Raw genomic sequence first — 14,108 nt, forward strand, 5'->3', positions numbered from 1 at the left:
TATTCATCCATCTATCTATATATATTATCTATCAACCTGTTTATCTTTCTATCTAAACTTACATTCTAGTAATAATCAACCTATCTATCTATATATCTAATTCTCCATCTATCCATCAATCATTATAATAAGCAAAACGCATCTTTCTATCTATATATCTAATCATTCATCTAACTGTCATTATGTCTCTATCTATCTTTATATTTATCTATTCACATCTATCTATATATCTATGCAACTGATTCTTAATCTATCTATCTATCTATGTATTTGGCAAAGTGCAGCTATTTATAAGTGTCCATAATTGGCTGGGTATTAATGCACTATCAATCTATCTATCTCTCTTTATATCTATCTTTTTCTATCTATCTATCTTTATATCTATCTTTTAGTATCTATATTTCTTTTTATCTATATATCTTTTTATTTATCTATCTTTTTATCTATCTATCTTTATATCTATATATCTTTATGTCTATCTATCTATCTTTATACCTTTCTATCTATCTTTTTATCTATCTATCTATCCATTTGTCAAAGTGCAGCTATTTATAAGTGCCCCACAATTGGCTGGGTATTAATGCATTATTACATGATAATATTCCCAAACACATAAAGGTTTAACAATATAACAGTACACTAATAGAGTACTTTACATATTAATTCTTCTGTTATATTATTAGAATATTATTTTTAAGGGAACGGCATTATTAGATGTTAGGAAATGCAAAAAATATTATTGCTATACTTCCTATTTGTAAGTGGGGTTCTATTATGTAAATAGATAAAGAGTGTGTGTGGATATTATGACAGGGGAAAATTTGTCGTCAATTTAGGTGCTAACATAGAACTTGTTAATTGATCAGTTCGTTCATCAACAAGGAGGGGAGAGGATGGGTCAAATGGGTTGGATTGAGGGCATCGTTACTTAAGCCCCCTGCGAGTTTCACTTTATTAGAGAACATGAAACTCTGGTGTAATATCCAAGTAATAATAAATTCATTATTAATATTATGTATTAAGTTAGGAAGAGAGGGGACAGTGGACTGTAAATTATTGTACACATTATAATTTGTTTTCTCAAAAACTTAAATCGATTTTGATTGGGTAGTACAAGTAAATTAAGTTCCAAGGCACTGACTTAATTCTTAATATGTAATAGCCTAAAACCATCCTGGGGCCTATGTGGAGCTTTCCTGAAAGGAAGAACTTAATTAGTTATGTAGTTAAAAAAAAACTACTAATTTTTTCAATTAAATAATATCTTTAACAATATATTTTAAACTTAAATTTAAAGCATTAGATTTAAAATTAAAACTCATAAAACCAAATTTATTTACACAAAATGATTTATTTCAGTAAAGAAATGAAAATATAAATTTCAATTTGAACATTTAGCCACATTTGAGGGTCCTAGGATAATTGCAGGAGTGACAAACGTTAGTGTGGACACATATCTAAAATAACCTTTTTTAAAACCATCTTAATTAAGGTTTCTTAAATGCCAATCCACTGCACGAGGCTTATTTGTAAATGGATATCTTAACCTAACCTAACCTGTATAGAAATACATAGTTAATTTAATCTTTTAGACAATCCTGTGTTTGACCACTCCGACGTTTGTCACTCCTGCGTTTGTACTGGAACTCATTTTAGAAGTCTTCTAAATATCTATCTATCGATCGATCATATCTTAAAACAATATAAATGATTACTTGGTCAATCTAATCTATTTATCTACTATCTATCTATCTGTAAATCTTTCTATTAAATTGTCTATCTATATATATATGTCTCTTTTAGCTATCCATGTATCTATCCATACATCAAATTATCCATCTATCTATCTTTCTATTTAACTTTCTATCGATCTACCCATCTGTCAATTTATTTAACTATCAGACTATCTATCTAACTATTCATATATGTATCAATCAATCTATCTAACAAACTATAAACCTATCTAGCAATCTATCTATATACTTATCTATGTATCTTGCTCTAAATTGTATTATCTAATTATTAGGTCAATCTATCTATCTAACTTTCTATCTACCCTTCTAACTTTCTATCTATCTTTCTAACTATCTATCTATCTTTCTAACGTTTAATCCATCTATCTATCTAACTATCTTTCTATCTATCTCTAACTATCTATCTATCTATCTATCTATCTATGTATTTATCTTGCTCTAAACTGTATTATCTAATTATTTGGTCATTCTATCTATGTTACTATATATCTATCAATCTATCCATTTATCTATCTATGTATGCATCTTGTTTTAAACTGTATAATCTAATTATTTGATCAATCCTTCTATGTTAATCTCTATCTATCTCTCTTTCTAACTATCTTACTATTTGTTACAATTATCTGTATTATTTGTAATTATCTGTAATAATTATTTGGTCAATCTTTCTATGTTACTATCTATCTATCTATATATCTGTCTGTCTATCTATCTGTCTATCTATCTATCTAATTATCTATCTGTCTATCTATCTATCTATACTTTTATAAATCTATCTATCTATGTTTGTATCTTGCTCTAAACTGTATTATCTAATTATTTGGTCAATCTATCTTTGTACTCTCTATCTATCCTTCTCTCTATCAATCTAACTATCTATCTATCTATCTTTGTATCTTGCTCTAAACTGTATAATCTAATTATTTGGTCAATCTGGGTCAGATAACTTGATTTAATGCTTGGCGGATTTTTAACAACCAATATGATTATTGTTAAACATGCATGTCTGAAGAATGAAGTTGCATGGAGGAATGTTTATTACACTAACTTCAAAAGTTTTATAAGAACGTTTTCTTATTCGTTGGCTTAAAAAACTTTGGGACTTTTACTGAATTTTGATTGGTTGTTTCATTACATTAAGTCTTCAAACGTTTCAACCACTTATTTTAATTTACAGAGGATGTAATTTTGTGTATCACCATTGGGGATGTACACCAATTTATCGGCCTTTGTGTATTTAGAAAGATTGTTGTTAGAAAAGTTTAACTTTAGTCCTGGTAAGGTTTTATGTTATTTGAAAGGGGATTGGTTACCTTTAACTCATGGATCTAAAGGGATAAGACAATTGACTATATATTACAATAAGCAAAATTATCCCTTCTGTAGATTGAAACTATTAATTGAAAAGTTTTGACACTTAAGTATTGTTAAACCCAGTAAAAAAGTACCCAAAGTTTTCCAGCCAAAGAAATTGAGTCAATAAAACATTAAGTACCATTTTAATTCACAGTCCAATGTTTGTTTTTATTTGGTTTAAAAGTTCCAACATTGAGAAAGACAAAGAACAGACAAATTACGTTAGTCTTTGCTTAATATATTACAACAATGTAATTCTTTATTTTGAACTACAGCCTACGCCCCCTAAAAGCCTCTAGGGGCACTTAAGATAGGAAGGGACCTCCTCATCCCATTTTGAATTTGAGTTTCAAAAGAGTAAAAAATATTTTTGGGGGAGGAGGGGGTTGAAGACACCCTCCCCAAAACTATTTTAAAACCTTCCCAGGACCTATAAGAAGCTTCACTGTAAAGGAGAACAAAAAAAACTTATTACTTTATATTATAGGATATATGACAAATTATGTTAGTCTTTGCTTAAGATATTAGAACAATGTGAGTTTTATCAGCAAAGCTCTTCCATAGTTAGGCTAATTTCTTCCGTCCGTCCGTCACTTTATGAAGAAAGTCCGTCCGTACCTGATGTTTAGATATCATCATAAATCCAGTCATGTTAAAATTGTCATTTCAAACTTTGTATGATGATTCCTGTATTAGTTAGGTACGATTTAGAATTCAAAGCAACCATATAATTGTAATCAGAAAGTCCGTTTAAAACTTTATAACTTTTTTACACTAAATTTTTGTATGATATTTTGATGATTCCTAGGACAACAAGGAAAGATAACATAATCGCAGCATCTCTAAAATCAAGTCTTAGAAATGTCAGTATAAATGACTAAGTTCGTTTGTTGTAGAAAACGATTTTGAAACTTCGCTATTATAAATGTTGTAATCCTTGTTAAACTTAGAGAGATAGCAAAAATTATAGAATACTTTGATTATCTAAATAAAAGAAGTTTTTACTTACTTTTTTAATTTTTATATTTCGGACTATTAAAAATATTTTTATTAAATATTGGGATTGTCATGGCACAATCAAGGCACACTACCATGAACAGTTAGGACACCCAGACAAAGGCCGTGCAATCAAAAGGGTTCGTTGTCTGCAATAGTTGGTTTGTTAGTGCTTTGGGACCTCATATAAAGGTTTGACCCTACATCAAAGGTATCAAAGTAAAACCAAAACGATCCAGTGATTAAACAATTAAGGAAAATGACAATAAACGACAAATCAATACAACAGTACATTGTGCTTGTGTCGAAAAATAACTGTACACACAAAATAAATTAATACAATTTACCCTTTCTGTAGAGTTGAATTGTTGGTTGCGAAGTTTGGACACTACTAAATCATACTACCAAATTAAGATTCAACTTACTAATGAATAAACGTGTTCTTAAGCTTTGGGGACCAGTGCAATTTACAGTTCAATGTACTAAGGATTTAAAGGGATAATACAATGGCCAATGAAAAGATGATAAAAAAAATTACCGCTTCTATAGATTAAAATTAGTGGTTGGAAAGTTTGAATACTCAACTTAATGCATCAACCAATCAAATTTAAGTCCACAAAGTTGTTAAACCAACGAATAAGAAAACGTTAATATAAAACTTTAGGGACTAGTACAATAAACAGCCCATTGTCACTCCCTTTAGGATATTATATATAATTTATCAAATGCCTTGCTAAGTTCAAAGTAACACAAATTAAACCAAAATCTTATTTGTAAAAATATTTATTATTTTCTAAACATTTTAACAGAAGGAATTTACACGTATAAAAAATTACAATTCATAAATAAAAAAGGCGAAAAAATACGATGCTATACATTATTTTTCATTATGTCTGAGAACCAGTTCTAATCCAGCAGATATCAATCGGTTTCGAGGTCATACTTGAAATTACTATAAGCCCTAACAATCAAAAAAAAATTTTACAACACAATATATCACAATTTTAAATTTAGTTTACAAAAAAAGTAACTGGACAAAGTGTCTCAAAAATCAGCCATGTGAAGTCATAAAACATGAGGGATTATCCATCTCTATTTAGAGGTTTTCTTTCCCACTTCTCATCTCATCCCTTTCATTTTTATGACGTCACATAGCTGATTTTTTTTAAACTTTGTTCAGTTACCAAAAAAAGAAAGGATAGATTTATGGATAATAAAAAAATTACACCCTCTTCCCCCCAAACATCCTCATATATGTAATAATTGGGGGGGATGGAGGTGTAAGGGTTGTAGTTTAATTTAATCCCCATTATCCTATCCCTTCCTGAAAAAAAAATCAAATAATATAAAATAGATGATTGACTAATAAATGGCACTCTAGAAAGCCTTTTTATAATATTAGAGGGATCTTAAGGGATAAGACAATGGACGATAAATTGATATATAATCCCAATGAAATAATTCATTAAGAGTACCCTAAGAATTTAAGCCAATAAATAAGATAAAATGATTAGAAAACTTTAGGTACCAGTGTAATTTACAGTCCAATGTCCTTTCCTTCCCTTTGTATTTACAAATAAATCAATTTTCAAAAAAATAATAAGCTCGAAATTTCTACAAGTATTTGTAAGTTTTTTGATTATAATATTTTTACTGCATTTTGATTATTTTATTTTTTGTCTTTTTCAAACACATTTATCAAGTTTTCATTAAAAAAAGTAAAGGGTTGATAATAGTTATTTATTGCATCATATTATGGACAGCTTTCCATGGATATTAAACTGAAAACTAAACCATTATTATTAGTCCTTAGGGGCCGAAGGCCCGTTCTAACAAAACTGGTATTAATTTTATGATTTTTATTTTAATATTTATGGTAAACTGTCTGTAATACGATGCTTTACATGATTTTTTTGTATGGAAGAGAATCGATTCTAATCCAACGGATATTAATCGGTTTCGAAGCCATACTGGTATAAAACTTTTTAGTCTCAAAGACTATTATAATATATAGGCAGCTAACGACCAAACAGCTTAATAAAAAGTGTTTTGTAAGCTTTCTAATTCAAAATTTACAAAATTAAGCCGTTTGGCCTCTAGGGGCAAAAGTTCTAAGTTATTCCAAAATATAAAAATATGGGATAGAAAAATAAAATTAGTTTTCTTACAATACGATTACTTAATTTTAACAAGCTAATTAGAAAATTAGTTTTTTTTCTTTTTCTAGATATGTTTACTTTTATAATTATATTGCGTACTATAGTAAAAAAGGACATACAAAATATTTGGGTATAGCCCCTTTCGTGACATCGCCTCTTAAGGTGCGTTTTGTCGTATTTTAATTTAGATTAGGTTAGGTGATTGCCCCTCAGTGTTAGAGCCCCCTGCAGGGGCTAAAATAGAAGAAAAGCTTCTGTGAAAATACGACGAAACGCCCCTTAAGAGTCGATGTCACGAAAGGGACTATATTTAAATATTTTACTAATATCAAAGCAAATTTTAATAAGAGGAATCACATAACGATTAGGTAAACTTAATCAGATCATGGGTATGTGAGAATACGTTTAGCTATCAGGGATAAGACAATGGCCAATAAATTAATGTAAATCCCCAATGATGATCCACAAAATAACCCCGTATAAAGATTACATTTAGTGGTTGAACCATTTAAACACTCAACTTAATAACCAAACCAATTAAACTCAATACCCTCAAATTTGTTAAGCCAACGAATAAAAAATGTTATTATAAAACTTTGGGGACTAGCGTAATAAAAAGCCCATTGTCCCAACTCTCTCTAATAGCTGTACATACTTTATGTGATATGATATGTTTCTTGGTTAGTACATGTTAAATAATAATATCAAAATTAAGTTACAATAATTTACTAAATATTTTATAGAAGAGTACAAAGACATAATTAAATAATTAGAATTGTACAAAAAATAATAAATTTTACATAATATTAATCATAGCTCAAGTCTATTTTTAAAGTATTTTTTATTATTTTACTTTAAAATATAACTTTAGGTTATTTTTTTTATCTTAAAAGCTTGTACTATATGAGATCAAAAAAACGAATGTTAAATTTAACTTTTACATTTTCAAAAGTTCTATATTCTATATTCAAAGGAGTAAGGAAAATAGCCTAAATCCATTCTAGTACCAATGTAAAGTTTCCATAAAAAGGATAACTCATTCAGTCAAGCATCACAAAAACACATTCTATTTCATATGTACAAGGATAAAATGTGAGATTTTATTTTTAAAGAATGATGGGATTCGGCCTGTTATCTATAGATTTAAGCCTTAAGTTGGTTTTAGGCTTTTTTTCGCCCCCTTTTGACAGTATCCAAAGATGCTAGAGACCAAAAATTATTAATCTTGTACAAAAAAATTGAGATTTTATTTTTCCATAATGATAGGATTTGGCATGTTATTGGCGTGAATGCTGGAGTTAACATCATCAAACAGGAAGCCATCTGCTGCTACCCCACTTTCTTTCAACTAAAATATAGATATATATATATAGATAGGTAGGTAGATAGATAGATAGATAAACAGACAGACAGACAGATGGTGTAGTTACTGGAATTTACATCATCAAATAGGATTTGGCATGTTATTGGCGTGAATGCTAGAATTAACATCATCAAACAGGAACCCATCTGCTGCTACCCCACTCTCTTTCAACTAAAATATAGATAGATAGATAGATAGATAGATAAACAGACAGACAGACAGATGGTGTAGTTACTGGAATTTACATCATTTCTCTTTCAACTAAAATATAGATAGATAGATAGATAAGGCATTAATATTTATGTATACAAATCTCCTAAAATATTCAGAAAATCAAAATCTTTTTTTCATTACTTTCTAAACATTGAAAGTAGCATTTAACTTTAAGTCGAAGATAAATAAAATAGAAATAAAAATACGTTGTTTTAGTAAAGAAAAGGATAGATATATATATAAATAGATAGAAAGATAAATATGTGACCGAAAAAAGATAGATTATTAGATTAATGGATAGATTAATAAAATATTTCAGTTTAAAAAATGTTACATAGATAGAAAGAAGTAGAAATCTGAATAGATAGGTAGAGAGATATATAGATAGATTAAAAGAAAATGGAGAAATAGATAGTAATTAGTATGTTATTCATACATCAATCTATGGTAGACAGATGGACAAAAAGTAAAATTATAGAGAAGCTTTCCTCACTGAAAGTAATATAGTTAAAACTCTCTTTGTCTTTCTTAAGATTGGGTTGTTCATTCATACGTAGTAACCAAAATATAGATAGATAGACAAATAAATATATAGATAGATAGACAGACAGAAGTCATAGTGTTATAGATCATAATTATAGAGATTGTTTGCTCACTGAAAAAGTAATATATTTAAAACTCTCTTTGTCTTTCTTAAGATTGGGTTGTTTATACATAGTAGCCAAAATATAGATAGATAGATATATAAATAGAAGATAGATGGACATACAGGGAGCATAATGTTATATAGATGCTTTGCTAACTGAAAGTAATATTGTTAAAACTCTCTTTGTCTTTCTTAAGATTGGTTTGTTATTGCATTGTAAACAAAATATAGATAGATATTTAAATAGATAGATAGACAGACAGATAGCGTATTGATATAGAGCAGCTTTGCTCAATAAAAAGTAATGTAATTAAAACTCTCTTTGTCTTTCTTAAGATTGGTTTGTTATAACATTGTAAACAAAATATAGATAGATAGTTAAATAGATAGATAGACAGACAGACAGAAAGCATAGTGTTATAGAGATGCTTTGCTAACTGAAAATAATATAGTTAAAACTCTCTTTGTCTTTCTTAAGATTGGTTTGTTTATACATTGTAACCAAAATATTTTATAGCATTGATTCCTTGGTTTATGCCGACTATATCAGGGGTCTAAAGGGATAAGACAATAGCCCATAAATTGATGTATATCCCCAATGATAATACACAACATTACCCCTTTTGAAAATTAAAATTAGTGCTTGAAAATTTGGAATACTCAACTTATTTAACCAAACAATCAATATTCACTAAAGTGGCCAAAGTTGTTAAGCCAACGAGTAATGGCACTTATTATATTACTTAAATCGAATATACTGCAATACTTATATTGATATAATAACTACATAAAAATTTCTTAGAAAAAAACATCATTTATAGCAGTTAAAGGGATGAACTTGACATTGGACTTTAAATTTCAATGGTACCCAAAGTTTATAAAGATGTTATCTCATTGGTTGTCTCAAAATTTTGGGTACTTTTTCTAAATCTTGATTATACATATGTTTAAAACAAACAATATTTAATATTTTCAAACAATAATTTTCATCAGGATGTAAAAATATTAAGATTCATTGTCCTATCCTTTACGATCCCTTTTTACATTTTTATAAGATTTATTGAATAGACGTACAAACAAAACCTATGATTAATGATTATAGAGTAGCTTCGCTACTAAATAAATTTAAATTTTATAATGTTTGTAGAAACTCTTTAGATTAAGATAAACTATCCCCCATTTATTCTTTGGTCAACTAACTCAATGGATATAGAATATACGTGGATATATATTTTCATGGGAAATTTAGTCGTCAATTTAGCTTTCTACAATATAGCTTATTTATTGGTCAGTTATTTAATCCAGTAGGATGGGGTAAATGTTGTTGATTGGAGGGGGGAAGGTTCGTTATTTTATCCAGCTTTAAGCATAAAATTATTAGAGTAAACGAAAATCTGGTGCAATATCCAAGTAATATTATATCGATTTGGTCAACTAACTTTTTACAATTTTCAAGGGATGAATTTTAAGAAAATCAGTTGGTTGGTAGATACTGGTTACTAGTACTAGAGTCATAAATTTTTTTAGAGATACGTAGGAATCTTTACAACGAATTTATGTATAAATATCCCTAATGATGAAATAAAATTACCCCTTTTATAGGTACAAAAATTCATATTATTGGTGCAAATGTTTTAATACAATTACAATTCAATATTTCCTCTCTGTGTATGTTAATTTTGATTTTTAATAATTTATATATGTAACTCTCAATACAACAATTTTTACAAAAAAAAAATTACCGTATTTTTGTATTTTTATTCTTAGTGGCGAGCTACTCAATAATTTAAGTATGTCTAACCGTATGTAAGTCCGTAACGCTATTTTTTATCGGTTAATATTGAAGATAGACGTTTGAAACTTTTTTTGAAGATTTACTGTACCAATGAGCATCCAGTATATAATCTACTTTGTCCGTCGTTCTGTCGGCCATGCTACAAAGAACTCATAAATATGTTTGTCCATCCAACAGATCTTTAGTATAGATGTATATACAGATAACTACCTTCCCTCTTTTTCAAAGACCTTTTTTCGTGTGCTAGCATATTGTTTTATTCTTATTGGCTGTGTTAATATTACCGATACCATTGGTTGATTTCAAAGACCCAATTGAGAGTCGGCACAAGGTCATTGCGATAGGGAAACACATTTATTTAACCCCTTTCCACTCTAGTGTATTACTCTAATATCCATTTAAGATTTATTTTGTGCTTCGCTACTTATGGCTGTTGACATCCTTGTTTTAATCAGAAAAAGTGTTTTTTTGTAAAACAAAATATGTACATTCTTTTATAAGTAGCATATACTGAAGCAGTATTGAACAAATTCACTATATTTAATTACAATAATTTTATATATTGTCATGGGAATCAGCATTATGAAAGGATATAATGAAAATATCAATAGGAAACTATTGTGGATATTCAACAAACATAGGGGAAAGGTGTGGATATTCAACTACTCTTGGGAAATATGCGTGGATACTCAGCTACTATTGGGGAATTTGTGGATACTCAGCTGGTATTGAGCCCTATATTCTATTCTTCTTTCTTAAGTTGGATATAATTTTTATTTTAGCTATCTAGTGCCTTATTTAACATAAAATATCAAATGAAGCTTTTCAAATTTTTTTTTCCAGGATGGCTCAGCCATACTGAAATTTTATGTATATCGTCGTAGTATTCAAATTTCCACAAATATTAAAATAAAAATCATAAAATTTATATCAATTTCGGTAGCCATGAGGGACCGAAGGCCTGGGCTAAGAAGCTGAAGTCTGCCAATAAATAACTATTAAAGCTTTTTTATATTAGGTTAAGTAAGGTTAATAAGAACCCGAAGGAGATAAAATACCGTAGGGATATGTACACAGATTGTTTCATAATTACGTTCTCTCAACTTTGGATACCTATATCAAATCATGAATGGATGTTTTAAAGTCTTATCCACAAAAATAGTTAACGCGACAGACCAAATTAACATTAAAGACTTGTAAAAATACTTAGCTTGAAAGAATTATTTTGATTCAGCTACCTTTAAAAAATCAGGTAAAACGTTGCAAAAAATCTTTGTGCGTGTTCGTGTGTGTGTGGGTAGGTGTTTGTGTGTGTGTGTCGTTCGTGTGTGACTTTTGGAAGGTATTGTATATCAATCAATAAACTAATACTCGGCTAAAGTTCTAAAATAAATAACAAGGATGACAAGATACTAAAAAAATTGTATGTGTATTGTCTAAAAGAATCAGTGAGTGAGCTGGTGACATTGGGCTATTAATAATACTAGTCCCCAAAGTTTCATTATAACGTTTTCTTATTCATTGGCTTAACAACATTGGGGACTTTTATTGAATATTGATTGGTTGGTTTATTTTATTGAGTGTGCCAACGATTAAACCACTAATTGTAAGAAGGGGTAATTTTGTGTATAACTATTGGGGATATACATCAATTTATCGGTAATTGTCGTATCCCTTTAGATCTCTGAGTTTTACGGAAGTAACAGAGGGATAAATTTAATTATAGAGTGGCTTTACTGCTTGCATTAATGTTTTCTTTTTGTTAGCAATTTATAGATATCGTCGAATATATAGTATTAAATAAACAGATATGGCTACGAAATAGAAGTCATAAATAGCTGTCGAGCCCTGGTTTATGACTCCCGAGCATTAAAAAATAGAAGTCACTGCCGAGCCCTGAAAGATAGGAGTCTGAAAATTACCTTCTGCATTGAAACAATCTGGTTGAATCCTCTTTTTCTGCGCATATACACAAATCCACCTAAAATAATGAAAAAAAAATAAATTTAAAAAATAGAATATGATAAAAAATGGATATAATATACGTGGATATTATGACAGGGGAACATTTAGCTTGATAATATGGACTACATTTATTGGTCAGTTCGTCCATCCAGTATTAGAAGAAGGAAGTGGGTAATAGGGAAGGATTAAGGAAAGGCCCACACGAAAAGGATTAAGTAATGAAATGTATAGATATATACAAAGATAATCTTATTGTTTTAGGCAATGCAAGAAGTTATTATATAAGAAAATAATTCAAAATAAATAGATAAGTAGATAATGATAATACATTGAAAGAACAATCCGACAATATTATTGATTAGAAAGTGTTAAATTATGTGTGACTAAATGTAAAAAAAATTCTTTTTCTATATTTTCCTTTTTTCGTTATTTCATCTATTTTAAAAAGAGAGGGAGGAGACTTTGGGCTGTTTATTACACTGGTCCCCAAAGTTTTTTAATAACGTTTTCTTATTCGCTGCCTTAACAACTTGGGGACTTTTATTCAATTTTGATTTGTTGATTTATCAAGTTGACTGTTTCAATTACTAATTGTAATCTACAGAATGGGTAAATTTGTTTATCATCATTGGAAATATACAACAATTTATCAGCCATTGTCTTATACCTGTAGATCCCTGAAGAAAAATAGATATGTAGATAGAAAGATAATCTAATTGTTTTAGGCAATATAAAAAGATCATCATGGCTCTAAACAATAGTATGAGAAAAATGTGCATTTCGAAACCGATTAATATCCGCTGGATTAGAACTGGTTCTTAGATATACTAAAGTATTGTGTATAGCATCGTATTACAGTCAATTTTCAACGATTATTAAAATAATAAAAGTAATTCCAGTAATCCATGTTGTTATTTCGGGCCTTCAGCCCCTTGAAGCTAACAAAACTGGTTTTAATCTTAAAATTTTTAATATAATATCTGCGGAAAGCTGTCTACAATACGATGAGATAAATAACTATTATCACTTCCACTTCAAGAACTAAACATTTCCTCCAATTATTTGTCAGTGATTTTGAGGTATAAGACAATGGACAATTATTGATGTACATCCCCAATTATGATAAACAAAATTACATCTACTATACCAAGAAATCAAAACTAAAAGTTAAAATTATATAAAAGTACTCAAAGTTTTGGGTGGTTAAAAACTTTGGACACAAAACAAATAAGATATAAAAACAGACAACAAAGTTTTTAAACAACAAAAAAGAAAACGTGGGTTATAAAACTTTGGGTACCAGTGTAATATACAGTCCAATGCCCCCTTCCCTTTCTGGCTATTGTGAATTGTTAGAAATATGACAATATGCGATAGTGATGACACAGCGAGACATAAAAAGGGATGAGCTCCAAATGGATTTCCTATTCTAGCCCTAGTTTCCTAAAGTGTACAGCAGATAACCCAATTATTGCAGACCCTATTTTCAGCTACTCCGGAAATTTGTGAAGACAAAGCGATTTATACATTATACATTCAAAATTTTAATGTTTAAAATTTTAATTCTTTTTTGGAAGTTTGAAGCTTTTTTAGCTAATAGCAAATTTCGAGATAGGACGCGGACGCTAGGTACACTTTCGGAAACTAAATTGGAGTTCATCTAAAAAGGGGTGAACTGAAATTAGTTTCCGAATGTGAACACATTTTCCTAGGTGTTTCCCAATCCTATCTCAATATTTGCTACTAGCTAAAAAACCTTCAAACTTCCAAAAAAAAAAAATCAAAATTTGAAAAATTAAAACTTTGAATGTATAATGTATAAATCGTTAGTACATTCAAATTTTGTTTTTTTTTTGAAGTT

The 14,108-nt window shown here is 29.1% G+C and overlaps 1 protein-coding gene across 8 annotated transcripts in view; it reads right to left on the minus strand.

Moving 5' to 3' along the window:
- Positions 1-4,882: 4,882 nt before the first annotated feature.
- Positions 4,883-14,108, minus strand: part of LOC145327964 (uncharacterized) — a 29,713-nt gene continuing 20,487 nt past the window's right edge. For 4 of the 8 annotated variants that reach the window (XM_080171482.1, XM_080171481.1, XM_080171484.1 and 1 more), the window contains 2 exons: positions 12,205-12,263; positions 4,883-7,613 (listed from right to left, as the gene is read on the minus strand). In XM_080171482.1, the coding sequence (XP_080027608.1) occupies positions 7,512-7,613; positions 12,205-12,263 (161 nt within the window). In that variant the 3' untranslated portion in view covers positions 4,883-7,511. Of the gene's footprint in view, positions 7,614-7,694; positions 7,800-11,520; positions 11,666-12,204; positions 12,264-14,108 lie in introns of those variants that run through there. The other 4 variants (XR_013882293.1, XM_080171480.1, XM_080171478.1 and 1 more) reach the window with 4 other exon arrangements.

Source organism: Acartia tonsa, chromosome 9 (genome assembly GCF_053477335.1).
Source record: "Acartia tonsa isolate MP-2025a chromosome 9, ASM5347733v1, whole genome shotgun sequence".
NCBI classification, from domain to species: domain Eukaryota; kingdom Metazoa; phylum Arthropoda; class Copepoda; order Calanoida; family Acartiidae; genus Acartia; species Acartia tonsa.